Here is a 27,104-nt window from a genome sequence, read left to right on the forward strand (position 1 = left end):
CAGTCCAAGCAAAGCTTTCAGCATGGCAAAGAGGGACATAATGTTTAGCCATTTCAGCTACTGAGGCAGACGACGCTGTTGGTAATTAATGAGTGGTTTTTCTTATTCAAGTCCTCTCCCTCCCCCCTTTTAACTTCATAAAATATAGATCTCATATCTTTACCCTACATTTTATAATTCCAGGATAGCCAGGCAGCCAGCCATTTCAATAGGCACAGTTAATGGCTATTAAATTTTTTTTCTTTAAAAAAAAAAAAAAAAGAACTTAAAAGAATCAATTTCATGGTGACTGCATCTAGTTAAGCAAGTCATTTAAGCAACATTTTACTTGTGTGTACCAGACCATTTTATAAGTTACTGATAGCTTTATAAGCCTGTGTTTCAGACAAGCTAATTGGTTGCCTCTGATATGTGTTTGGGGCTTTCACTCATTAACTCCCTTTCCTGTCTAGTACATACTTGACTAGCTCCCATACATATAGGTAAGACTCTTAAACAGCCATGTTGTACTGCCAGGAAAAAGAGCTTCGGAGGCAAGTTTCAGAGATACTTAACAATATCTGCTCTCTTAGGTAAAAGTAAATTATAATCAAAAAGCATCCCAAACAGGAAAGGCTCACATTTATAATGTCCTAAAAGTGCTTGGTACCAAGAATGAGTGCCCTTCTAGGAGGATGAGCTAGAAGGCTTCACAGGGAGGAGGGAGAGACAAGATGTGGGGATGAAGCCTGGCTGCCTCTGTAATTAATGGTGTTATAGATCGTTATTGAAAAGGCTGCCTGCACCTGCATGCAAAGTGCGGTACCAAGGCTTCCCTTTTTCACATGTGCCAATGCTTTCCATTCCCGAGATAAGAACTAGATGCTTTGTTTGGACACAGATTAAAGGAATAGCTCGAAATGCAAGTGTCCTATTGGTCAGAGAGTTTTGGAGTGGTTCTCTTTTCCATGATAGGTTGTTTACTTTTCTGTTTGCAAAACAATCCATTGCAGCTGCCTGTGGGCATGTGTGTAATAGAGTTTAAACCAATTAGACCTACAGTTTTGAAACTGTTTATGAGACCAGCCTTCTGCATGAAACCTTGGCCTGATTAATTAGAGCAGTAACTCTTCTCTAATATTCAGGCTCCTTTCTATACTGTCATTTTAGTGTGGGGTGAAATACAGGACCCATTTTGCTGTCTTTGTCATGGTAGTTCAGCTCTTGACACACATTCTTAAAAGAAAGAAAATAGTATCTTCTCTTCCCAACAATATAGTAGGTACATTAGAGAAAACAAAACTTTTTTCAGTGTCTACATTCCCAAAGAACTAAGGTCCATTACATATGAAAAATTTAAAGAAAAATTACCCAAATCTGAAAATGGAGTTTGCCACAGACTTGTATAGAACTCTTTTATCCTATTAAGCCTGATGTCCTCTCTCATTAATTTTTATAGGAATTATTTATAATGCCTGGTATAATGTAAACAATGACTCATAGAACTGAAGAACTCATAGGTTGTGGGCTGTTGGCCATACAATTCAGACCCTATTAGCCAGCCAGACTTAGTTTTCTACAGTTTCTTGGTCTTTTTCTTCCTTCATTTTACAGCCCTATGCTCAGACTCTGTATCTTAGTTTACTCTGTTATGATAGTGAGCTGCCTGTCACTCCCAGAGCCCTTTCGTTAGCATTCACATCCTGCCACGACTGTCTACAAGCCAGCCACACCTGGACGGCCTTGTGAACCTCTGAGCCCACTTGGTTTGCTTCCATTTTGTAAACTCCTGAATGCTTTTTATCTTTTGAAACTTTAAATGGGGATTCTTGGCCTTTAAAGCCACAAGTTGCTTCAGGTACTCCAAATATGGTATTAGAGGTGAGCAGTCAACTCTCTCTAAACTGTGGAATTGGCAAAATAGATGCAGGGGAGAAGGAAGTAAGGCAGGTCCTCTGTCTTCAGCCTGTAAATTTAAGATTCCTGTGCTCTGCGTGAAAAACAAATTATTTAACTTTTTTGATCTTTTTACCTTACTATACTCTAGTGAGTATAGAAATTACAAGTGTGAGATATACATGCCTGATTTGACTTTATTTCTATGCTAATAAGAGATACAGTCTTGAAAAAAATAACCTGAATAGAATATAGAAGTTTCTTTGTTCAAATCAGTCGATGTAAGAGATTAAAACGGAATTATATGGGTGTGTTATCCAAAAGAATAACATTTAAAGTAAACATCAGAAGATTCCGTTTTCTCCAAGAGTGAAGCCCTTGATAAGTTGACCACACTCCGGTGAAGGCCACAGATCAAAGAATACTTGTATAGCACAAATCGGCCTTGATTGGGGGCAGAGCCACACACTTGGGTGAGAAGGGAAAGGGAGGTTACATCTGGGAAGGTAAATGTGATCAAAACACTTTGTACAAAATTATCAGAGGGCTGATTAAAATACTAAAAAAAAAGAAACAAAAAAGAAGTTGGCTCAACCTTAGGATTCTAAAGAAAATGTGCGATATAAAGTCAAAGCAAGTGGGAGGAAAACAAGAAAAGTAAGACTAGAAATAAATGAAGTAGAGGTTAAGAAAACAGTAGAAGAAAATAAAAAAAAATTCATTGAGAATATCAACAAAATTGACCAAAGTTTATTCAATGGACAAAGTGAAAAAGGAAGATTTAAGACACCAAAATAAGATGTGAAAATGGAGCCAGTACCAACTGACCTAACAGAAATAAATACAATCACCAGAGCCTGGTGTGAAAACTGCTTGCCAGTGAATTAGGTAGCCCAGCTTAGGTGTACACATTCTGTGAATTAGATACCCCAGGTTAGAGGTATATATTATACCCTGTGAACTAGATAGCCCAGATTAGATGCAGATTAGATGTATATACTCTGTGAGTTAGATAGCCCAGGTTAGATGTGCATGTACCTAGAATAATGACCAACTGATATTACCAGAAAATAGAAAATCTGGATAGACCTTAACAAATAAAGATGTTGAATTATTAATCAAAACACTGACCCACAATAAAAGACCAGGACCAAGTTCTCTGAAGGATTTTTAAAGTGAGCAGTCTTTAAAATGAAAAGGAATACTTCCTAACTCATAAGAGGCCAGGAATATTATGATATTAAAGCTAGACCAAAAAAAAATATATTATGTAGAAAATAAACCAGAGGCCAGTATCTCCCGTGAATATAAACATAGGAATCCTCAACTAAGAGTTGGCAAGATAGGTCAGCTCTTAAAGGAACTTGCCTACCAAGCCTGACACTAAATTGGGTACCTAGATCCTACATAGTAGAGAGAACCAGTTCCCACAGGTTCTACCTTGACCTCCTTATGGTGGACAGCAAAAAAAAAAAAAAATCATGTATGTACGCATGTACATGCTCTCTCTCCCTCTCTCTTTCTCACACATACACACACAATTTTTAAATAAATAAAGACTTTCCAATATTAACAATGGATCCAGCATATCAACTTGTGTGACCAAATTGGTTTTTATGTGAGGAATGCAAGGCTGTTCAAATATACAGAAATCAATACACAAAACACATATTCTTACAAAAAAAAATGTAGAAACACTTGGCCATACAGAGAGATTTTACTCATAGAAAAGAATCCAGGAGAGATGAAATATATTTATACAAAAACTTGAACATGTCTCATATCAACATCATTCCACAGTAGCCAAAAGGTGGACCTAACCCATCAGAGATGAAAGGATAAACTAAGTCCATACACTGGACATGACTCAGCCATGAAAAGGAGAGCAAGACCATAATAATGTGCCGATGAACCGCAGAGACACTGAAGGAAGCCAGTCACAAAGGGCCACGCGTTGTCTGGTTTCTTGGGTCTGAAATGTTCAGAACATGCAAAGCTTTAATAGACAAAGCAAATCAGAAGCTTTTGGGGACTTGCTGAAATAGCTGAGATTTGATTGCTAATGAGGAGTTTCTTTTCTAGGTGGAATATTCTAGAATTACATAGTGATGATTATTTCCTGGCTTTGAACATACAACAGAGAGAGGCTGAATTGTACACTTAAGATGGGTGAAATTGTCAAATCATATATCAATAAAAGATAGCACAATACCTGTAAAGCAAAATGTAAAGGTATTTGCTAAATGTAGAATCTAACCAAGTAGTGAAGGAAGTTAGAATCTTCAGAGAAGGTGTCAACTTATAAAATTTAGAATATTCTAGAATTTCAGAGTCATTGAATAATTTGACAGAAAAAAAAAACTTTAAAAGTTCTCAGCCACTTAAGTCTCGTCCATCAGTCCCTGGAGACCAGAAGCATTCTACCTATCTTTGCTTCTTGAATGGTGATCTAATGAGTAGGGTTTTTTGTTTGTTTGTTTGTCTTTAGTTTTGGGGATGGGGTATATTTTGGGGGTTGGGTTTTTTGGTTTTGGACAGGAGAATAAAACGAGCCCCTCATGCATATTAGAAATAGAAAATAGAGGTAGTTTGTACTATATTTCTGGATTAGTAAGTTAAGCAAATCTAGAAATGTTTATGAGCTCCTGCCTCCTATCAACAGAGTAAATGAGATTGCTGTGTTTGGCCATTCTGAGACATGCTAAGTTCCCCATGCAATGGGAAACTGTGTTTCTATATAATTATTGTTCTCACGTATAGCATCCTGTACACAACAGAGGTTACTGGCTTGGGAAGGAGACTTATAATAAAGGCAAGGCTTACTCACAGATAATAACCTGAAGTCATTTGTCTGGCTTATGATCATTCCAAGGTCAGGCAGCTGCACGGAACGTGAGCTTCCCTTAGCAGCTGTAACCGTGAGCACATTACACACAGTGCTCTTGAAACCGAGCTTCGACTCTGTGTACACCCCCATGGTAATGCTGAAGTGACACAGCGTCACCAGTACTCAGTACGACGTAAAGGTTTGTTCTGTGCAATATCTTTAGGATTTTGTCTTTTTTTTATTTCTATCCTTAATGACATATTTAGTACACTTCTAAGGACTTCAAGATCCTACAGTAAAAGGACATATTTGCAGCTCTCTGAACCAACCTTTCTTTGAACAAATTGCCAACAATGTACTCTGAAGAATGTTAGTGATATCCTACCACTGTCTCCAGACTTACTCTGCAGCCACTGCGTGGGCACAGTTCTCTTCGACTTTGTTCACCAACAAGCCTGCCCCAGGAGTTCCCGTAATCAAGGCAGCAGAACCAGATGGGCCCCTTTGCAAGTACACAGACAAGATGTGTTTACTCAGTGGGTAACAGCTTAACAGCTGACTACAAAAAAGAAAGGGAAAAAAAAAAAAAGACTGGTTAGTTGCATCTGAAGATTTTGTGGCGTAAGACCACCGCAAAACATTGATGATTTCATGACTTATGTAGTTCGCTATCCTCATCCCCAAGGTTGCAAAGAGAAGACACACTAGCGGCTGTTGCTAGTCATGGTGCCAGCAGCCCCCAGCATATGACTTGGGAGGAAATTTACAAGTGTCACTAAAGAAGGTTTTCCCTGTCATTACAACGTGTTTATCTACTGAAGAGATGGAATCAAGGGACAAAGGTAGAGATGAGAAAACTCCTGTTCCTTTCTTAACAGTCATGGGAAAGGCCTGACAAAAATTGCAGTCAATACAGGTCCTCTTGATGGCTTAGGAATTAGAGAAAAGAGATTAAAGTCATATATCCCTCTCTGAAAAACCATTGTTAAGATGTGAGAGCAGCTCAGTGCTAGAGGACTTGCCCAGCATATGTAAGACCCAGAGATTGACTCCTGTTACTACATTAGAACAAAAAAGATGCAGCAAAAGGAACCACCAATGGTGGCCAATTCTTGTATTTGAAATTATAGGAAAACAGTGAGGGGTTCAGTCAAGATCACTAACTCAGTTGTATTCCCAGCTAGCTTGCTCTTCCATCTACAGAGTCGCACGACTGCAGTTTGGGGGTTAGTGTTGTTTTGGGGGTTTTTTTTGGGGGGGTTGGTGTTTTGGTTTTTTTTTGAGACAAGGATTCACTATAAGGGAGCCTGGAAAACTCTATATAGATTAGGCTGGCCTTGAACTCACATATCCACCTCCCTCTGCTTCTCCAGTGATAGGATCAAAGAGGTATGCACTGCCACACCAGTCACGGGCTATAGTTTATTTCTTGGTCGTCTGGTTCTGAAGTCTTCACCCTGTCCACTGTATTAACAGCTGACCTATCACTGTTGGTTTCCAGGAGCTGAAGTTATCAGCCTGGACTTCACCACAACATTTGATCTTTTTTCCAGAGACAAAGAAGGATATGCCAGTACACAGACAAGATGTACTCTTATTTCTGAATTCTCTTTAGCAGGCCCCCAACCAACAGAACACTTATCAAATCGTTTCTTATAATGTGAGAGCTAATCCTAATAACCATTTTGCCTTCCGTTTGAATCAGCTGTTTTTCTTGCTTCTGAAAAGCCAAGGCCTGGGGCAGTAGCCTGTAGTCCTGTAGGTCTAAAAGTCATAAAAACAGTACTCTTGCCAGGCTGTTACTGCTTCTGCTTGGGATCCTGCCTCACAGTTTTACAGACTTCCATTCTGTGTCCTCAGTCACTGCAGACACGCACATCTCTGCTACCCTTGTGCAGTCGGTATAGCCTTTTGCACAACGGATGGTAGGTGTATGGATGAAGTTAAAGGAAACCATCCTATAGGATCTGAGTTACCAGTGTTCCATAGAATGCTTCAGACCCCACTACTATCAGCCGTCACAAACATCCACAGACTTAAGAAAAGCCACTTAGCGTCGGCTGGTATTTCACCAAGTGAAGTGTGATGCTGTGGAAGCACCTTAGAAGGAATTACCCAGCTTCTATCAATGGCCCCAGGAAGGTGTGTAACGCACCACAGGGGCCAGGCAGACGGTTCTCAACAGGCCAGGCCCACCCAGATGATGAGTTAGGCATCAGAGACAGGGTACAGCATCTTTCGCTTTAGCAATTATCAACTGGTGCTTGTGGCATTTAATTGTCTAGAATGAGAGATGACATAGAACAGTGGTCAGTCCCACTGTTGCTCCTTGACTCTGTCTTTAATGTCTTACCACACATTCATGTGGGTCAGAGCCCTGTTTGGAAACATCCAACCTTAGAACCTAAACTTGTTTCCCATAAAACACAAACCCCGCTCTAATATCTCACCCTTGGCTTAGCAAAGTATACCAAGGAAAACTAGGTCACCCCTGGGCACATGCCACTTACAAAGCTTAATAACAAAAACAGGAAGCAGATGGTTTATCACTGTAAATAAAAGGAAGCTCGCAGGTGTTAAAGAAAGGCCAGTGAGTAGAGTTAGGAACTATGTACGCCTTTAAAAATTTAGTCAGAGAGTCTGAAAGAAAAACATTGTAAAGCAAATGAGGGTGAGTAACCCAGAGAACATCATCACAGTCACGTTTGTCCCCCTAGAACCAGGAAAGTCTTAGGGTTTCACGACTTAAGGAAAGGTAGAGACCAGGCGCAGTCCTGGGAAAAGGGTTCCTGTGATGTGTGCTGTGAGTTTAGTTTAACAGCTGCTACAGCCATTAGCAGCAGCAGAGCCACCGTGTCTTCTGTTATAAAAAGACCGCGCGGTGGGTTCGGCGTGTGAGCGGTGGAATTTAGTCATGCCAATCACCTACCGAGCATGGGAGTAGGTTCTGATGACATAGCTAAAATAGGTTGGCTGCTTTCAGTGGCTTTGTTTTTCTATCTCTAGGGTGGACACATGGCTACTGCCGAATGCCCATTCTGTGACTATCCCGAAAATAGCTAAGTGACCACAGGCTGCCAGGCAGCTGCATTCTGATGTCATTCCCCCAAATGCCATCTCCTTCCGCTAGCGCTTTCCAACTAACCATGACATGTACGCAGCAATGAAGTGTTTCAAAAGACTTGGGCTCATATTTATAACTTGTCTCTTCATAAGAAAACAATCTTGAACAAAGGGCCTTACATCAGAGGCACTTCTCTACATTTGAAAGGAAATGGGTTTAAGTACATCTTTCGTGTCAGTCAACCTTTAGCTTAAAATGATCATCAACATATTAAAATAAAATCATGCTGATGATAAGTCGAAGGGACTGTAGTTTTATTGTGATGAGGCTGGGGAAGTTAAGCCTGACGTCTGGTTAGTATGGGAAAACAAAATTGGCAATGACTCTGCTCGTGAGAAGCTGTGTTTTGGCAGCAGAGAAACTCATGGTATTTAGCATCTGGGGATTGAAATCCTGTTTTAAGATTTATATTGTAAAGTGTATGGAATCCTTCGAATACCCGCTGGGGGACTGTGGCACGGTTAGGTGCCCAGTTAGGTTAAGGAGCCGAAAATCTCAAGTTACTCCACAACGTTTGTCAGCTTAACACTGCCTGGTTCCTCTGTCTGGTGGCTACTCTGTCTTCATGGCTTCCATTTCCTTATGTTTGGGATTCAGTGAAGCCTACCTTTACACACCTTTTTCTCTTCCAAATGATAAACGAGCAAGGACTTTCTGGGTTTCTTTTTGTCTGTCAGTCATGTGAAATCATTAAATGCCACGTTGTTGGCAGATTAGCTGGAATTCTGCTGTTAAGATTAATCTGTGTGGTGTGATTTGGTTTGGCTTGGTTTGGGGGTTGTTTTGTTTTGCCTTTCTTTTTTGAGACAGGGTCTCTGGTTGTGTCATCCTAGCTGGCCTCAACTCAAATTTGCCAGCCTCAAACTTCCGAGTGCTGGGATTAAAAGTGTGCACCACCACTGCCTGGCCCTAGTTAGAATTATTTACAGCGCTGCCATTTTGAAATAAGGTTATAGAGTGTCTGGCACAGCTTACTCTGGGCACCAGACCTTGACTATTATGTTGACCAGCATCTGGTAGAAAGCATTATCGGTCAAACACCAGATTGCGTTAGGAGCATAGCCATCCCAACTCCTAGGATTGTTGGTCAAATCTAAAGTGGAAGAAGCGAGACAAGCAGCTTTGACTTATGCCTTTGGGGAAGCCCACTCTTCCTAGCTGTGGCATCTACCTACCGTATCCCCTGCCTGTCCCTTCCACAGCTCCTTACCCACCTGCTAACCAAGGGCTCCGCTGTCAGCAGTTCCCTCTGTGATCGGTGGTTACCACACAAAGCCACTTAAGGTTCTCTTGGAGGTGAACTGTTTTCAAGATCCAGGAAAAAAAAAAAAAAAAAAACTGAGAATGCAGTTGGGGTAGGAGGGCTCTTTTGGTTTGGAGTTTTGGGGTGTTTGGGTTTTGGTTTTTAATTTTCACATACATCTGTCCATATGTGCCTGTGGCACTAGTGGGACCATGACAGTGGGTGGGGGTCTTTCTCAGCTGTTTCCATCTTATTCATTGAGGCAGGATCTTAGAGTGGAGCCCAGAACTCAGATTCAGCTAGCCTAGCTAGCCAGATTGCCCTAGGGACCCCTTTGATAGTCTTCTGAGGGTGCTGGAATCAGAGGCTACCACTCCACCCAGCATTTACACGGGCTCTGAGTGTCCACATGCTGCTCTCCACACATCATCACCAGCGCATTACCAGCTCAGCCATCTCCCCTGCTCTTACTTTTGTGTCAATAAGTAAGTATCCTCTTTAAATGATTTGTTCAGTAATTTGAATGAAAAACTGTTCTTGCCTATTTTCTGAGCCATCATTTCCTGGTCTGTGGATAAAATAAATTATCATTACTCTAAGGATTCAAATTAAGAGGGCCCATCAATTCTCATAGGCTTCTTTGAAAGAGTGAGAGGGGTCATTTATTGTCAGTCTGCACGATGTGTAAGAGGACTTTGATGTGTGTGGGTTTTTGAGAGGGTCTCCCTGTGTTGCCCTGACTGGCCTAGAAATTCAACTCATAGAGATCAGCCTGCCTCTACCTCCCAAGTGCCAAAGCAAAGGTGTATGCCATCAAGATCAGCCTTTCTGAGAGGACTTGCAGAGATACTCTTGAACTACACGTTTTTAGTATTATTTTCATTTCTAAGTTAGTACAACATTTGATATTTCTGAGTCAGACATGGTAGCGCACACCTGTAATTCCAGTACCCGGGAGTCAGAGGCAGGAGGATTGGCCACACGTTTGAGGAGTCCCAGGCCAGCCAGGGATACATAGTGAGGCCCTGTTTCGAACAGCAAAAGCAAACAGAAGACAAATACCAAAGACAAAGCCCTGTGTTCTTGGCTACATCTTCTTGCTCGTGTGAGCTAGTTCAGACAGCATGGTTGTGCGGGTAGCCTGCCTCTGTGGGGGCAGACTGGAACATTTGGGAGTGGCGAAGGGTTTCCAGGAAACCTTGCTTGGTGATAAGCACAAAGTTTTTCTTTAGCCTACTGTGTATGAATGAGTGAGAAACCAAAAGACTTCTTTACCTTCCCCATGCCTTCAGAGCAGAGTACCCCTGCTTCTTCCAGCCCAAGCAGGGAGAAACTGATTCAGGCAGGGTTAGGTCTTTCCTTCCCAGCAAATCCAGGGTGGGGGAGGGGAGCTGACCTGAGAGACTGTGCATATGTGTAAATCTTTCAGTTTATCTAAATTTGTGTGTGACTGTGAACACCTGTACCTTTAGCTCCTATTCCCTCTTCTGGAAGATCCTTTCCTAACTCTCAGAAATGTCCACTAGAAATTAAGGGAGCAAAAAGTGAGATCACCGACACTGGGTTTTTTGTTTTGTTGTGTTATTCTTTTTTATGTGTGTAACATAACTGTCTTACATGGGTTATAGGATCTCTACTTTTTCCGCAGTTTAGTAATCCTACAATGGGGAGATGGCAACATTACATTGCTAGCAGTGACTAGAGCAATTAAAATCTCTCTATTTTTTTTTTCCTCTTCAGATCAAAAAATACTTTGAGCTTGAACCACTTGCACGTGGAAAACGCTGGATCCTGCAGCCCTGCTCTCTAGATGACGTGGATGCCCTGAAAGACAGCTTCTCCCAGCTCATAAACTCGTTAGAAGAAAAAGAGCACGAGGCAATGAGAATGTGAAAGCCAACATAGAGTTCCCCCAAAGCCTTGAACCCGTCATGTTAGCTTCCCATTCTAATCCATGTTGCCATCAAGACTGTCATGGCTTTGGTATCTGTCTCCCTCTGGCTATTTCAGACTCTCATCTCTCTGTTAGAGTGACCATTCTGTAAGTCAGGTGAACTATCATCGGCATTAACGGCAAGTACACACTACTGAGAGAGAATTTATTCTCTGTTTACCACTAACTACCTTCATCGCATGTCTCTTCCTTCTGTTGGTCTGAGAATCTCTTCTGTACTTTATGCTAAAGTGGATGGAGCTCACGGAGACGAAAGCCCTTCTGAAGATCTCGGAAAGACTCCCAGCTCTTCACTAGCTGTCCCTGGGCTTGGGCTTGGAGGATTGTAACTGCGACTCCATACGATGTATATGCCATTGCCATTTTCATCATCTCTTAGGGGTTCGAGTTTTTTACATTTTATCTTGTCTGTTTTTCATATTATTATTTTTGTGTGTTTGTGGATATTGACTTTGTAGGCTATGAGTGAAAAATGACCACCCAAAACTTCACTCAATCTTTTTTTTTTTTTTTTTTTTCATGAAACTGACACTGAAAAGCCGAGAGAGCAGATGTGCAAGGATTGCTTGATTTGGCCTGCAGCCTTGTCCCCTCCCTTAGGAGGAAAGAGTCCTAGTTGAGAGAGTTGGAGCAAATTTAGGCAAGAGCAGGCATCACTGATTCCCAGTTGATCAAGTCCTTAGATACTTCTGTTGGAGTCACTAGTCTGCATAAAAACCCAGCTGCAACATAAGCATTTTTTTTTCCTAAAAAAATCAGAAACGTATGAATGAAATCAAGAAAATGACTTTTCAAACAAACATGATGGCCAAAGTATAATTCACAGTTTAGATTTAACCTGGCATGGATTTGATAAAGCTCAAAGACGAACCCTGTTATTTATTCATCAAGTGCTAATGTCGCTTAGGGGAGTCTAGCCAGACCTCCATTTAGTAGTTAAAGGTCTGTCAGTATTTTTATTATAAACCTCTATTTTCAGGGGTGTCAGTGTGCCCTTAGAGTATGCTGGGCTACAGCAAATAAATAGACTCAGTCTTTGAAACTAAAGTTTTCCACTTAATTTAAATGATAAAATTGCATAGAATAAATGTACAGTTTTAGTAAGATTCAGCACCTCTGACCTTTTCTAAATCAGGAATACTCTATGAATATTGAGGTTCATAAATGAAATATATCCTTTGGCACATCTTGTAGACTTTTGACCACTTACTAAAATACTAAGTGGCCAAATGATAGAAAACTGCTCCTCACACTCACCCACACACTAACATCCTTAGGTAGCGTGCACTGGCACGCAGACGCCCCAGCCTCAGTGCCATATTTATTACAGGGTGACCGGAAACCTTGTGACCCTCCAGGGAATAGCCTTCAGTCCCCTCACAGCGCTCAGATGAAGTATTTGTGATTTCATCTTGTAAATGGATTTTAATAAAATCTAGCTCATACTTCTTTAAGCCTTTTTAAATATATGGACACGGACCAGATAAGGATCCGTGATGACCCACGGACAGCACAGACTTTTAATCCTAGTGACCAGTTACACAATTCCTGGTTTTTATTTTGTCCTCTCGTGCTCATCTTCTGTGAAAATAAACAAATAAATGATTTTGTTTTCAAGCTTTGCTCTCCCTGCAAGTTCATTAAGTGGAGAATGCTGTCTTTTGAAGATCCTGTGGCTGAGTGCTCCTCGCCATCTGTTAAATGACTTCCCGTTGTCTGTGTGTGTTCATGTGCGCCAGTGATGGGCTTCTCCACAGCCCGGAGACTGTCTGCAGCGTCGCAGCCGTCAGAATGAAAACATTATCAATCAGTACCCAACAACAGCTGTTTTTGACAAGTTTCTGTCTGACGCCTAATGCTTTACAACTGTCAATAGGCTCTTTCTTTGTCTAGCAGGTCGGAGCGCGCTGTCTTACTGCTTCCTCTTGGCACCCCGGATTCTGTAACCCTAGAATTTGCTGTGTTTAAGAAACCTATATGGGGGAGGGGAGAGAAAAGGGCAGGGGCTGTGCATCTTGTTCTTACTTTTGTGTAAAGTGCCACAGGTGTCTTAGTTTGCATATTCAAATATATAGGAAAACAGTCTGATGTGTATTTCTTCAGTCAGCCTCTTGTTATATTTATGGAAGTGACCCATTTTTGTACCTTCTTAGCTGAAACAGTTGCCTCTTTTTATACTGGCAATTAATTTATATAAGACTTTGTATCTCATGTATTTACAGTATTGATTGCTGGATAACTGCCATATCACCCTGTCTTTCTAGTGAAATATACTCTATACTTAGAAGTTGACAGGTTCATGTGGACATTTGCTAGGCAAGAAGAACTTGCCCTGTTCATGATTTTATGATTTCCACTGTCTTGCAATGAAAATAAATGCTTAGTAGAACTGGTGTTTCCAGACTGGCTCCTTTCAGCCTTAGCACTTGAAAGCCCCAGATTTCTGTTTACCTTGTGTTGTCTGTTTAAGTCTTCAAAGTAACTTTTGCTGCTCTTGTGTCAAAACAAATGATTAATACGTGTTTCTTCTGACTCTATTGTGAGAACCTTAAAAGAAAAAAAAAAAAAAGCCAAGTGTCTTTTCCAGTTGGTTCTACTTGAGCAGAAGTTTGCTTTTCTAGCAGCCGCTCCTTGAAGGGAGTGAGGAGATTGGAGATAGGATATGGTGTGTCTCAATCAAAGGAGCGTCTTCTGTCATCTGTCCCAAATGCCACTTTCTACAAGTTGAATGCAATAAACTGTTTCTTCCAGCAGTTTTGGACGCCCTTAGGGGATTCATGGATAGTCTTAATGAACTTAGGAAGATGTAGTGTGAGAATGGGAAATTAAAATTTAAAAATAGACGGATAAAACATGAGAGAGAAAAAGGGGGAAAGTGACATGGTAAAAGAGGGAAGATTCAAACTCTTGCTCATGATTCTTCCAAGCATGACAGTATCCTAACACACACCGCCTAAGCCCAGAGAGTTTGGAGCACTTCCTTCTGAGCTCGCCACCTACCCTACCATCCAGCCCTCCCAAGCAAATGTGGACACAGGGCAAGATCTTGAGGCAAATGGGTGGGTTTTCACGTCCAGACCGCAGGCTCAAGTGGAAATGTAATACCCATGCTGGCTTGATCCAGTGTTAGAGGCATTTCCATTAACCTGACCTAAAGTAACAGACTAAAACGAAAATGTATGTGTGGGGTAGTGGGGTTGGGAGCGAGTGTAGCCTCTTGGGAGGCCTCATCTCAGTTTCTGAGATGAGGGAAGATACGTCTTTGTTATGCGGAAAATGTGTAATATTGGTTCCCTGTCTTCCCTTGTTCTGAGCCTAGGTGGGAGGATCCGAAGTTTAGACTGTGAAACGTATTGCCACATCTTGTGGGGGAATTCCTGACTCCCAAGGGTGCACAACTTTTGGTCAGCACTGAGTCAGTGTGATTAAATGATTTGCATCTCTGGGCTAAATGTTTCCATCTCAGATGTCTAAAGTGACAAATGAGCCCGGGTTTTGGCACTGCCCATCCCCACGCCCTCCCACTATTTCAGAAGCAAACAGAGTCCCAGTAGGACTCAGCATCACATGGCAGATCCATTCCCCTCCTCCCCCCCCCCCCGTTCTAACTCTCTTTGAATTAAAAACCTTCCATGAAAAGCTTTTCCCCCACTGTCTCATCAGACCTGGAGAATCTTAACTTCCCACCTTGGGTTCTCTGTGACAACCTCTTCTTTATGTGACTGTGACACCAAGCAGGGTTTCAAAGTCAACAAGGAAGAAGCCCTCTAGCTTGTGCTGTGTCTAGCGTCATGCTTTCCAACAAACAGTGAAGTAAAGTGCACAGGGCTTCAACCCCATTTTCATATATCCCATCTCTGTCTCGTGGGTGGTGAGCGAAACAGGGAACCCTCGTTTCAAAGGGCCAGTGCTCTACAGTGTTGTCAGACTTCCCTCTTTTCCTTCCTTAGGCATTTCCATGGGCCACTGGGAATAATCACTTTACAAGACATTACTGTTGGCCTTTCGCTTCTCAAAGCAAATTTGCTTACCACATAGGCCTTGCTAGCTTGGCCTATGTGCTTGGTGAGGTCACGGGCACCTGTGAAAGTGGAATGGAACTTTTAGACTGACTGCCTTGGGCTCAGCCGGGTTTATAACCCAGTCTAAATTCTGACTCCATCTCCTGATGCTCTTGATCATCATGAACAACGTGGATGCAGCCACTGAATGGCACCTTTGGGGGGGGAAGGTATCTGATGTAGACTATCGAAGAACGGAGGAGTCCTTGTTCCCCTTTCAAAAATCTCGTACTCTGCCTGATGCTTTCAAAATACTCTACACAAACATTTCCGTGAGGGTCTTTGGACAGCAGCATTCCAGTCATGGAGATGAGTGAGCTATGTGTCCCTCAGAGGGGGGACAGCCCTCTAGGGACAGAACAAAATAAGCCTTGAATACCCATCAGGTTCTCAGCATCCCCCACGCCCCATTATTTTCCTTCGTCCTGTGGACACTGGGGTTGTTTGGAGAAAAAAAAAAAAAAAAAAAACTAAGATCACTTACATCTCAGCCAGCCTTCCCAAAGGTGTGAAATCCAGCTTCCCAGGCCGCAGCCCACTCTGACAAGTGATTCATTGAGACCCAAGCTGGAGCTTCAGCATCAAACAGATGTCAGACGAAACACCAAATGCCTATAAATGATTGCTTTGCAAGCAGCGGAATGACTGCAAGACCCGGCCTAATGATGCTCCCCATGTCTGGACAAGTTTACAGAAGATGAGGGGGTGGGGGAACTGGTTTTAAACAGTCTGGGAAGAAGGCTGTTTCTGGGGTGAGAAATGAAACCTCAGTTCTCACCTGAGAGGCTCCTGCTGGATTGGGTGCTGTCTGATTGGTTTGTGGTCAGCGTGTAGAGGTTCATCTAAAAAGTGCATGTCAGGGGCACCCCACAGGCCAGATTGGTGTGATGCGTTAAATCATTGAATGTAAAGATCTGAGTAAATTAAAAAAGGAAATTGGGTTGAAACGGAAACTGTTCACCAAAAGGCAGAGACAGGAATGCAAACAGTAAGTCTGGCTGTCATTCTCTGTCCTCTGGAGCAGGTCAAGCTTGGCTCTGGTCGTTCTCCACTTGTTTTACAGCTTTCTAGACGTGGGCTGTATCAGCCCAACACTCTTCGTAAGCAACTTCAGTGGGATTTTTGAAATGACGGCCTGTCCAGGCTTCGCTTCCTCGTCTCCTTTTTAGGGGGTTTATTTCATGGCTAGGACTTCGGACTTTAATAATTTGGGGGGCATTTGTTCACTCATTTATACCTACTGTGTGTCAGGCAGTGCATTAGATGCCAGGAGTATAACAGTAAATGACTGACTTAGCATACTCACTCATATAGTCCTATAAGGTATGAGAAACACAATATAATCTGTACACCTAAAGAAAATAAACAAAAAAGAGGACCCGGGGTAAGATGATCAAGCCTCACTTAATTCCTGTAACATTGTATAAGTTGGATTATTTCTGTGAGTCTAGACATTAAGTGGGCCATTTTCTACCTTAAAATATTTGCTCTTTTTCCTAGTTCCTGGTATTCGGTCCTCCTAATTTAGGATTATTTCATAATGCCGTTTAATATCTGTGGGACCACTATTAAAAACAAATGTAAATACATGCATACATCGAAAGGGCTGTCTCTCTTAGCATCTTTCTAAACAAACCCCTGTAAAACCAGCACCATCTCTTCTGCTGGCCGATTGCTGGAAGCATGTTCCTAACACAGCAAATATCATGTTGTTCCTAACCTCCAAGCCAAACTGTCAGTTCACATAAATATGCATAATACACATATGCTCCATATATGTGTGTGTGTGTGTGTGTGTGTGTGTGGCCTGAATCACAAAAAAAAGGGGGAATAAAGACATCTCTGTTTCCAGTCCCTTTTTTGTATTACAAATCACTCAAAATTTTAGGTAACCAAAAGGATCTATGTGAAAATAGATTTATGAAAATGTGTGGATCTGTTAAAATTCGGACCTGGTAGGGTGATGGACCTGGGCAATGGTTCTCAGTATACTGATACCAAAAGAAGGAAGCAAGCATGCAGACATGGTTATGTCCGAAACGGCCTTTGCTCCCACTCAGGGAGCACTGTCGGCTGACACAAGTCTGATCAGCTTCCCGATGTAACTAATAATATTGTATGGGACAGAGTGTGGAGTTTGTTCGATGGCACATGAAATAGGCAAACTCCAAACTAGTGGATAACTGACTGACAAATGAACTAGTTCTTAAATAAATGGCAGGAAGGGGGGAAAAAAGCAAGGGAGAAACATATATTAAAAGTCTACAGAGTTGTAAGAGTGTGGCTCATTTAAATTCTGTTTTCAATCACAAACATGTAAAAATAACATGAGATGTTGGAGATAAATTTACATGCCTGGATATTGTGTGCATTAAAGAATCTGATTCACTAGGATTTTTAATATGTGGTAATGGAATCATGACAGCATGTTACAGAAGAAACTTCTTAGATCAGTGATGCATGACAAGATATTTATGGATGAACTACTATGATGTTCATAATTTACTCAGACTAACCTAAGGAGAGCAGAAAGAGGTGAAACCCTGAGTTCTATCTAATGCCACGACAGCCGCATGATGGTGACAGGGCTCCAGATTTTTTGACATGTTCTGGCCAAGAAGTTTTGGGAAGGAGGGTAGGCAGGGTATTAAAATAAGATGCACAACAGAAAGTGCCTGCAGTGCCAAGGCAAGCACATTGCCTGAGTCTATTCAGAAGGAAAGCAGAAGGTTCAATGTAGTGGAACCTGAAAAGGCACTTCATGAAGGAAAGAAAAGCCAAAGGGTCACAACCGTTTTTTACTAGTCAAGTGCAAATAAGAATGATTGCAAATAGTACTGTACTCACCTGTATTACTAAAATTAAAGACACACACACACACACACATACAGAGAGAGAGAGAGAATTCATTCAATGTCCACCTGACAGGCTAACCACCACTGAGAATGCGTGTCCTGAATCCAAGAAGGAAGTTTGTGGCACACTGACTGATTCCCGTTTTGAGTCAGCCGTGACTGGCTCAGACTTTGGCTTCACTCCTGACTAGCCACCTGACACAGGGCAAATCATTTAAATGTCCACATTTCAGTCTCCTAATCCATAGTGAAATAACACGTCTTCATCCGGGGGTCATCATGAGGAAGCGCTGAGGTACAAAGGAAGGAAGATGCCAAAAGGACTCCTGTGACGGGTCTTTAAAGCATTGTCCCTTTGTTTTTCCAAGCTCCACCGAAGCTGAGGGTTTAGAGCCAATCGCACTGACTGCCACACTGGACTTGTAGCCCCACCCTTATTTGATCATGGACTCATTCTAGATGAGTCCATGCAGCTCTCCGCGGTGACCTCAAAGACTATCTAACTTAAATCATTCAACCGCCACCTGCTGATGCAGTCATTAACAAACACTGAGTGAACGTTACGTGCAGTTCATTGGGTAAAGGGAAAAGCGGTGTTTAAGATGTTATCTGACACACGCTGTTTCAGTAGCTCAAGGGCTCGCTACCTCTAGCACTGCTGTGTTGTAGAAAAGCTTCTTCTGTATTCTCTTTTCCTTTTCATCTATAAATACAAAAGAATACAAATTGTTTGTGTGTGCAGGTGCTTGGTTGGCTAAAACTTCGAGTTGACAAAGGGTTTCCATGGCTAACACATCCCCCACCCCCCATAGGTCTGGGATTGCACTGAAGTGAGCTTTATGGCCAGTGATCATAAAGGTAGCCCATAGTTATTACAGAAAATATTAAAATGTCAATGGAGGAAAGTTTAAAAGGCAGTTTTTAAATCGCATGGACATTGTGGTGCATCTCATTTCCATTTTCCTCCCGTTTCTACATGCTTTTTCTGTTTTTAAGGACATAGTGTCTAAGCAGCCTGACCTTATTCCTGATCCTCCTGCCCTGTCCTTAGTTGGGATTCAAGATGCATTGCACCCTGTCTGGCTTCCTCTTTATGTACTTTAACAATATCGGCCTCTTAGAATACATCGTGTTGCAGAATATGCTTTTTTTCCCTATTAAATTAGGAAAATTTTCTATGTTGTTGAATTTTTCCTAAAAGATGATCTTTAGTGGCTACGTAACTTTTACTATTAACATTTCAATAGTCCTCTCATCATTTGGTGTTTTGATCTTTGTTTTAAATATTTGCCTAAGAATATTTTTGCACATTCCTTCATATTTCCATAAAATAGCTATAAATGGAATTATGGGCTGTAATCAGAATACAAGACCAAACTGTATGAACACCAGGCTGTGTTTAAGAGTTTCCAGTTACGCTCCTGAGCTGTGCCAGTTCATGGCTCCTCACGCTGACTAGTTAGTTATTGGTTCCTTGTGAACATGGGCTGTCGTTGGTTTTTAAATATCTATTCTTAAATCAGCATACAATGTATTAGATATCATCGTGACATTCTCAAACAAATCATATTTGAATTCCTCTTTCTCCACTCCCCCAGCCTTAAACTGGCCCCTACTCTCAATCCCCCAGTCTTTTTAACTCTTTCATGTTCCATGTGCCCTTTTCTACTGAATTGTCTTAATCTGCCCGAATTTAGCATGAAGAAAAGAAAATTTATTTTAATTTTGTTTTGTGATGACTGGCATAAAAGCTGCCTTTAAACAAAAGAAAAACAGATTTAATCACCAGGTTCTAGGGAGGTGGAAGAAACCATTTAACTCACTTTCTTCCTGCCTGGTAGTTGGATTTTGACCCCAGAGCATGTACGTTGTACATGTCTTTACAGGCCAGAAAGGTTAACAAATACTGTTTGTGATGCGTCCAAGTGCAGAAGCTATCTTTCCTTCCTATTTAATGATAGGAGGTAAAACCGGAAAAAGACCTGGTGGGAAAAAGAACCCACACAGGAGCAAAGGTCAGCTCTAAGCAAAGAAGGAACAAAAACAAAATATGAAACAGAAGGGAGTTAAGATGTAAAAGAGGCCCGAAAGAGGCAAAGATCGTGCTTGGTTGACGTAGTCCGCAGTGCTTAAATATACCCCAACAAACGAGGTGGTTGGAAACCCAGTTCTGAGGCTGAGCTTCTGGGATCCTGGGATTCTGCATTTGAGATGAAATCCCACTTAACCTTACCCAGCACCATCTATATGACAAGAAAATCTACTCTGCTAGTCAGCGTTTTATGCAAGTACAGCTACACAGGTGAGCAACTAATGCTTTCACACAGCAGCCTGTGCCCCAAAAGGTCCCATGCTTTCTTTCATGCTCTGCTGCCACCATCTTGGAATTCTTAATAATATTACTCCTACAAGGACAATGGAACCTTCCTCCAAGCAAAACAGGCAGCACAATACACAAATCCTCGCCTGCTTCTTCACGTGTTGTATTTCCAACGCCCTGTAAGCAAGGAGCTCCCTCAGACCATGATGCTCAGGAATCCAGCAGGACTAAAACTAAAGTATGCAGTCTGTGTACCAGCCCTGTGCCCAGATAAGAGGAACTGCTGCCGTGCTTTGGATAAGTGTCAGAAAGGGCCATATGGAGGAGAGGCTTGATCTCCAAGGTGGCAGTGTTAGAGGATGCCGTGGGCCTTTATGAGTTAAAACCTAGGGGAGTTTTAACTCTTAAAACCTTACACTTTAAGACCTTGAGTCTGGCGCTCCTCTCCCCACTCCTCCTCCCCCTCCTTTTTCCAGGGACCTTGTGCACGCTAGGCAGTCACTTTATAGGTGATCTATACCCCCAACTCAAGCCACTCTCCTGATACCTTGAGTCTCCTGATCTCCTGAGTCCCTGAGGCACCCCACTGTACTAGCGTAGACAACACAAGTGCAGGTGGTTAAGCCACAGAAACTATGCTTCCTGACCAAACCTGAACTTGCTACAAATGCAGGAAGAAGGCATTCAAGAAACACAAACGAGCAAGAACACCGATGTTCCTTCTTCCTTGTGTTACTTCCCTTTATGAGCCAACCGCCAGGAATAATTACCTAGGAGAGGGAAGATGAGAACAGTTGATACTCCTACTTTAATATTTTTTTTCCAGTTCTTTCTTACTCGTCAAAAACCAGATGTCAAATATTGATGGATAGCATGCATCGAGAAAGAAGATAAAAACAGTAACTTTTGGGCCCAATACCACTGTGTCTCTGCATTATGAATCATGCCTTGTGTGATTTCAGTGACCTCATATACATGTTATAGCTAGCATCTAAGCTGGCTTTGAACAATAAAGATGCATGATAAAGTTTATACAAACAATTTTAATTTTAGTTTTTCTGCGATAAATTAAAAACTTTATCGCATCATCTCCCTTGTCTGTGTGCTTGTGAGCAAAGACTGTTTATCCAGCCCAGGTTGGCGGAGTACTTTCCTGGTTGCTCAGTCTGATGATCAACCGTCTCCTGCCTCGGCTCCCAAGGGCTGGGATTAGAGGTATGTATCACCACACCTAACCTTCCTTCCCTCCTGATGTTTGAACTAGGGGCCCCGCACTTTCCATTTGGCAATGAGCGCTGCAAATTACACAGTCAGTCTTGTGCTCAACATACAGACAGCCTAGGAACGCTTTTAATTAACTCCCGCATCAACAGGCGCTCATCTTGGGCAAGCGTCTAACCTTCTCCACGCTCTCTCTCTCTCTCTCTCCTCAAGTGTAAAATGAGACTCTTACCAACTCATTTGAAACAGCCATAGGAGCTTCAGGTGAACTGAATGGAAAACTCTAAGAGTAAAACTTAGCACCATGGCTGCCACATAGCAGGTGCAATGGAAGTTGGCCCTCACCATCTCCAAAGAGCATTGGCTGTCCCAAGGCACACCTCCGTCATTGCCTGCTCTCTCTGCCCTCCCCAGATTGTGGTGCTGACACAGCGTTGCTGGGTGGTTCACTCTGCCCACCTCCAGGGCTCCCTCCCTCCGTCTAGGAAAGAGGCCTGCCGTCCTGCCAGGCCCCCACTGCCCTTATCTCACTGCTCTCATGGATGCACACACAGCCCTCTCTGACCCCTCGACTATGGCCACCACGTCGTAGAAAACACAGAAAACCTCCAGATAGAGCTCACAGGGACAGCGCAATCCCCTTGATTCTTCCTAGCAGAGGGAAACGTTGTTATTCACACACGTAGAACCGTCTGTACAGATGGAAGCCTGGCCTCTAGGGTGATCTTCGAAACTGCAGGTAGATGGGACAGGACTTTCTGAAGACGGAAGTCCTTTTTTAAACTACTCTTGGATCGGAAAGAACACAACTTGGAAATCATACCGATAATTATTCCATGCACAGAACAAAATTACACCGGTTTTGACACCCCCCCCCCCCCATACACACATACAACATTGAAACAGCAGTGTTCCAGCTGACCTCCAGCCGGGCTGTTGAGAGTGTGTGGCTTGTACAAGATTGGCAGGAAAACAGCCTGAGAAGGTTACCAATGCAGAGTCCTAGCTCAGAATCAGTCTGTCTGTATCCGGCAAGTCTGAGCACCACAACGTTTAAGTGATTGGGTGACATGGGGCAGAAGAGTGCGTTCGATCCTGAAGATTTCCAGGAGTGGCTAAATCAAATAATGTCAGCCATGTGCTTCCTGATTCTCTTAGTGTCCCAAATTTCGACTCCACAGACCCCTGAAGTTTGGGAGCTTTGAATGCGACATCGCACTGACACATGATGAGGCCTTCTGCAGGCGGACTAAGCCCTGAATTTGAGAAAGAGAAATGGGGGGTTGGGGATTTGGGGATCCTGGTGTGCTGAAAGCAGACAGGTATCAAACTGCATCACACCCACCCGTGGGTTTTAGGAGGAGACTCTGATGACTCAAGGCAGGACAGTTTTCGGGAGACCAGTTTCTGAGTCTTCAGTTTACATAGGTACCCATCGCTAAAATTGGTCGGGGGGGGGAGGGGTGGAAGAGCACCCTGCTGCTTCCCCACAGAGCTTCCCTCTTCCCACCCTGGAAAAATCAAACAACCCTGTCACCATCCCTCAACGACCCGAGCGCTGAAGGAATGGAGATGTTGAAGAAGGAAAGGCAGCCTCCAAGAAGACACGAGTGCTCTACCCGAACACATTCCGTAAGTGGCCGAGTCTTGTAAGGACACAAAACAAGGGACCAGATCCGTTAGCCTGGTCGCACGTCCCTAATCTCTCTGCAGTTGCCGGCCTTGCCCCCCTTGGGAGGAAGAGGGGGCCGCTCCCCGCTCCAGTACAGTATCTACAGTACACCTGGAAAAGCCATCAGACGCCTTAAAGGTACGAGGGCTGTTGACTCCACATTCCTAGCTATCTGCTGCCCAATTAACATGATTTGCAGCTGAGAAAATACTATTCTCCTCCGTCAGAGATAAATCGACTTCCCCCGAGCTGTGAAACAAAGGGAGAGAGGCAATCATGTTTATAAAGTTATTGCAAACAAATGCACTTCAAAAGGGACTCTGGCGACAGATTCTGTTTCACAGTGTCGTTCTCCCCCCCCCCCCAACCCCCAAACACACACACAGGCAGCCTCTGGGGACCCTTCCTCTACTTCTGCTAGGCTTCTCAGTACTGGCCCGTGGCTGGTAGGATGGAACGCATCGTGCAGAAATAAGGTAACCTAGAGCCTCGGCCTGCTGGGTCCAGCCAGTTGGTGGCTCGCTCTGAGGTGTGTAATGCACACTTGGTAGCAAAGATTTAATAATAATAATAATAATAATAAAGCGTTGACTATCTTTAAAACTAATAACTTGATGAAATGATATCTTGAATTGTTGGCTTCAAATACTTCATCAAAATACATGTCACCTGTTTCTTTTTAACTTAAAAAAAAAAACCTTCCCTATAGAACACTTAAAATGATGTGTGCCTCCCACTTGTGGCTGCTGTTATATTCCGTTAGACAGTCTGTCAGTCTAGACTGTGGGTTGAGGAGGCCTGGGGCAAAAGTCGGTGTGCGTGCGGAAGCCTGATTCTCCCTGGTAAATGGAGTCGGGGAGATTTTAGGCTAGCAGTGACCCCTCTTGCTGAAAAGAGGTATATCTGTGACAGAACGCAGCGTGTGGAGGCCAGGCTAACAGATTGCAAACCTGCTTCCCTTCTGGTTCTAATACTTAACCTCAAAGGAACTTTAATATTTAAACCAAATGGCATGTGAGATTTCAGTAGGCTGATGTATTGCTCTCCGCTCAGCCATTTGAGAAATCCTACTGCGGCCTCCGCGCAGCTGAGCTCCAGTGGCTGCCACATCCCCGTGGAAGTCTGGCGCAGCACTAATGAGCTGATGAAATTTTTTTTTTCTCACTTGTTTGATATTAAATAGGAAAGCCTTTCAAATTAAACGTTTACAGAGAGTGTGAAAATTGGAAGTGTGGGTTTTAGCGGAGCCAAGTACAAAGACTGCGTTTGCCTGATGGGGAGCCGGCGCGGTGGGCCCCCCCAGTAAGGGGAAGTGGAGCCCTGTGGGGGCTTTTCTCCTTCCGGGGATGGGTTGGACAGGCAGAGCGGTGGGCTCACTGTCCTGAGGGTCCGATCTGCCCCGAACGCTATCTTTTAACCTAGGTGAACGTACTGGTTTAAGCCAAGAACGTGGTGCTTTTCCTTTAGGAGGCTGGATTCATTGTTCTGTCGAGAAGCCAATGCCAGCCCTCATGTAAGGGTTCCGTATGGGTCCTCAGATAACAGCGTACTTTCCGGGTGCTTACGTGGCTCTTTCAAGAGATGATGAGCTCACTTTCTCTTCAGCTCTGTGTGACCCGGCAGGTGCTGTTCTTGATCTGGCTTAGATTTGTGTTGTTGTTTTGTGTATGGTCGGGGTGGATGCCCGCACACCACGGCACCAGGCAGTGTAGAGGGCAGAGGACAACTCTGTGGAGCCAGCTCTTTCTGAACTCCCTTACAGCTTTCCCGGGATCAAACTCAGATCTTCCGGCTTGTGCTGCAAGCTTTTTACCCATTGAGCCATTTCAACACCCATCCCCACCCTCCCACACACCATGGCACCCCTACCTCCCGCGTATGTGTGTGTGTGTGTTCCTTTGTTTTTGCTTTTTAAGTTGATTTGTGTTATAGAGGAAGGAGTAGAGGTAGCTGACCGCTCAGACTGAGAGCTCTGCTACCCATGTGAAGAATGAGGAAGGGTCACCTTGAAAGTATCCAGCAGAACGGCAAATAAGAGCAAGTAAGAGCTGGAGTCCCTCAGGTCGGGGCAACAGGAGGCAATAAGACAAACGTAAGGTGTTCCGTATTTACTTTATCACAGCAAAGCTTTGGGATGGAAACGGACCAGCCTTGATCTCTGGTGAGAACATGCCGGAGATGCTTTTCAGACTTCAAGAGGTCCTGCCTCAGGCTGGAGGCGGCATGGTATGGGGGAGACCGCCTTGCTTTCCCTGAGAAGTCTCTTCAAGTGAAGTCACGTCGACTGATTGATGGACAGATGGGTGTTCAAAGTGAAGCTCAGACGTCCCGGAACTCAGCCAGCCCTGCCCCCACAGTGTGACCCTGGGGACCACACACACACACAGCTGGTTGGTCAAACATAATGACGTAAAAACTAGCTATCTGTGTGAGGAGCCCCAGATCTGGGTTCTTGTTGCCCTCACAGCCTTACGCAGGCCTTCTCCCACTCATGCTGCTGTTGGGCAGCCATGCTTAAAGTTCCCTAGGAAACGGAAGCTGACCTGTACTGAGCTTTCCCAGGGAGAATGACTTCTCCCCGGCTGAGGATGCAGCCTGTGTAGAGTGCTTGCTCAGCATGCAAAGGCCCTGGGTTTGATCCCCAGCACCCAGTAAACCAAGACCCATGCAGTGTGCTTCTATAATCCCCGCTTTGGAGAGGTAAAAGCAGGAAGATCCGAAGTTGAGCATCATTCTTAACTACATAATGAGTCCAAGGCCAAGTCTGGGATACGTAAAACCCTGTTTTATAAAAGACAAAGCAGTCTTTCACTGTGTGAAAGACAGAGAAAAGGCAGTGCCACACTGGCCACTTTTTGTGAAATAGATTGAAGAGCCAGCTCCTCCCATGAGGGAAAAGGTACCTAACTAACAATTCCCTGTTGGGTCAGGTGGGCCAGAGCAAGGTTTTAGGAAAGGAAACAGAGCTGCAAGAAAGCCACTGGGAAACTCAGAGACAGCAAGGCCTTCTCCCCCTCATTTCTGCTGTTTCCTAGGAAACAGAAGCTGACCTCCTGCACTTTCCTAGGAAGAATGACCTCTCTTGGGGCTGAGGATGAAGCTCAGGGGCCTGCTTACAAGAGCTGAGTCTCCCATACAGCTAATCCCACAGTCTAAGCTCTTCTAGGGAAGCAAAGAGTTAATTTACACCTCTGCCGGGCCTCCTTTTCTTTCCTCTATTCTCCTATGAGAATAGCATTTGATCCTTTCAAGTTCTTGGAGAACACATCAGTATTTTAGAACTGGCAAGATGGCTTGGTGGGTAAGAGCAGCTGCCATACAAGTCCAACAACCTGAGTTCCATCCCAGAACCTATATAAAAGTGGCAGATTTGTCATCTGGCCTTTATACACATGCCGTGACATATACCCTCTTACACACATGCACACCCGTACGTAATAAAGTTTTAAAAATAAAATTTAAATAGAAAGTCACATGTAAATAGGGATTGTACAAGTGACAGTAGAGAAGGATTTGCTGTAACAGAGACTCTTCCCTCTCCTGAGATACCTTAAATCAATGATTAGCTGGGCAGTGGTGGCACACAGCTTTAACCCTAGCTAGCACTCTGCAGGCAGAGGCAGGTGGATCTCTGAATTTGAGGCCAGCCTGCTGTACAGAGCAAGTCCCAGGACAGTCACAGCTACACAGAGAAACTCTGTCTCAAAAGAAATAAAGAAAGGAAGGAAGAAGAAAGAAAGAAGAGATTAAAGTTGCCACTGATAGTCTTCCTACTTCTTTGCCCTGAACCAGGCAGTCCACATCTCCTGCCTACTTAGAACATGAGGCATCTGCCCTGAAGTTTCTGCCATGTAGTGTCTTGCTCAAGACTACAAAAGCTACAGACACAAATAAATAGGAACCCTGAAGACATGAGGCCTGTTAGGAGTTGAGGAGCTGAAACTACTGGGCC

At 43.4% G+C, this 27,104-nt stretch overlaps 1 protein-coding gene across 4 annotated transcripts in view; it reads left to right on the top strand.

The window, feature by feature from the left end:
* Arl15 (ADP ribosylation factor like GTPase 15) overlaps window positions 1-13,412 on the top strand; it is a 363,566-nt gene extending 350,154 nt beyond the window's left edge. For all 4 annotated transcript variants that reach the window (XM_060385728.1, XM_021638918.2, XM_060385725.1 and 1 more), the window contains one exon: window positions 10,810-13,412. In XM_060385728.1, coding sequence (XP_060241711.1) covers window positions 10,810-10,962 — 153 coding nt within the window. In that variant the 3' untranslated portion in view covers window positions 10,963-13,412. The remainder of the gene's footprint in view (window positions 1-10,809) is intronic.
* Window positions 13,413-27,104: the final 13,692 nt, after the last annotated feature.

The sequence above is a fragment of the Meriones unguiculatus genome, chromosome 6 (genome assembly GCF_030254825.1).
Source record: "Meriones unguiculatus strain TT.TT164.6M chromosome 6, Bangor_MerUng_6.1, whole genome shotgun sequence".
In the NCBI taxonomy this organism is placed as follows: Eukaryota; Metazoa; Chordata; class Mammalia; order Rodentia; family Muridae; genus Meriones; species Meriones unguiculatus.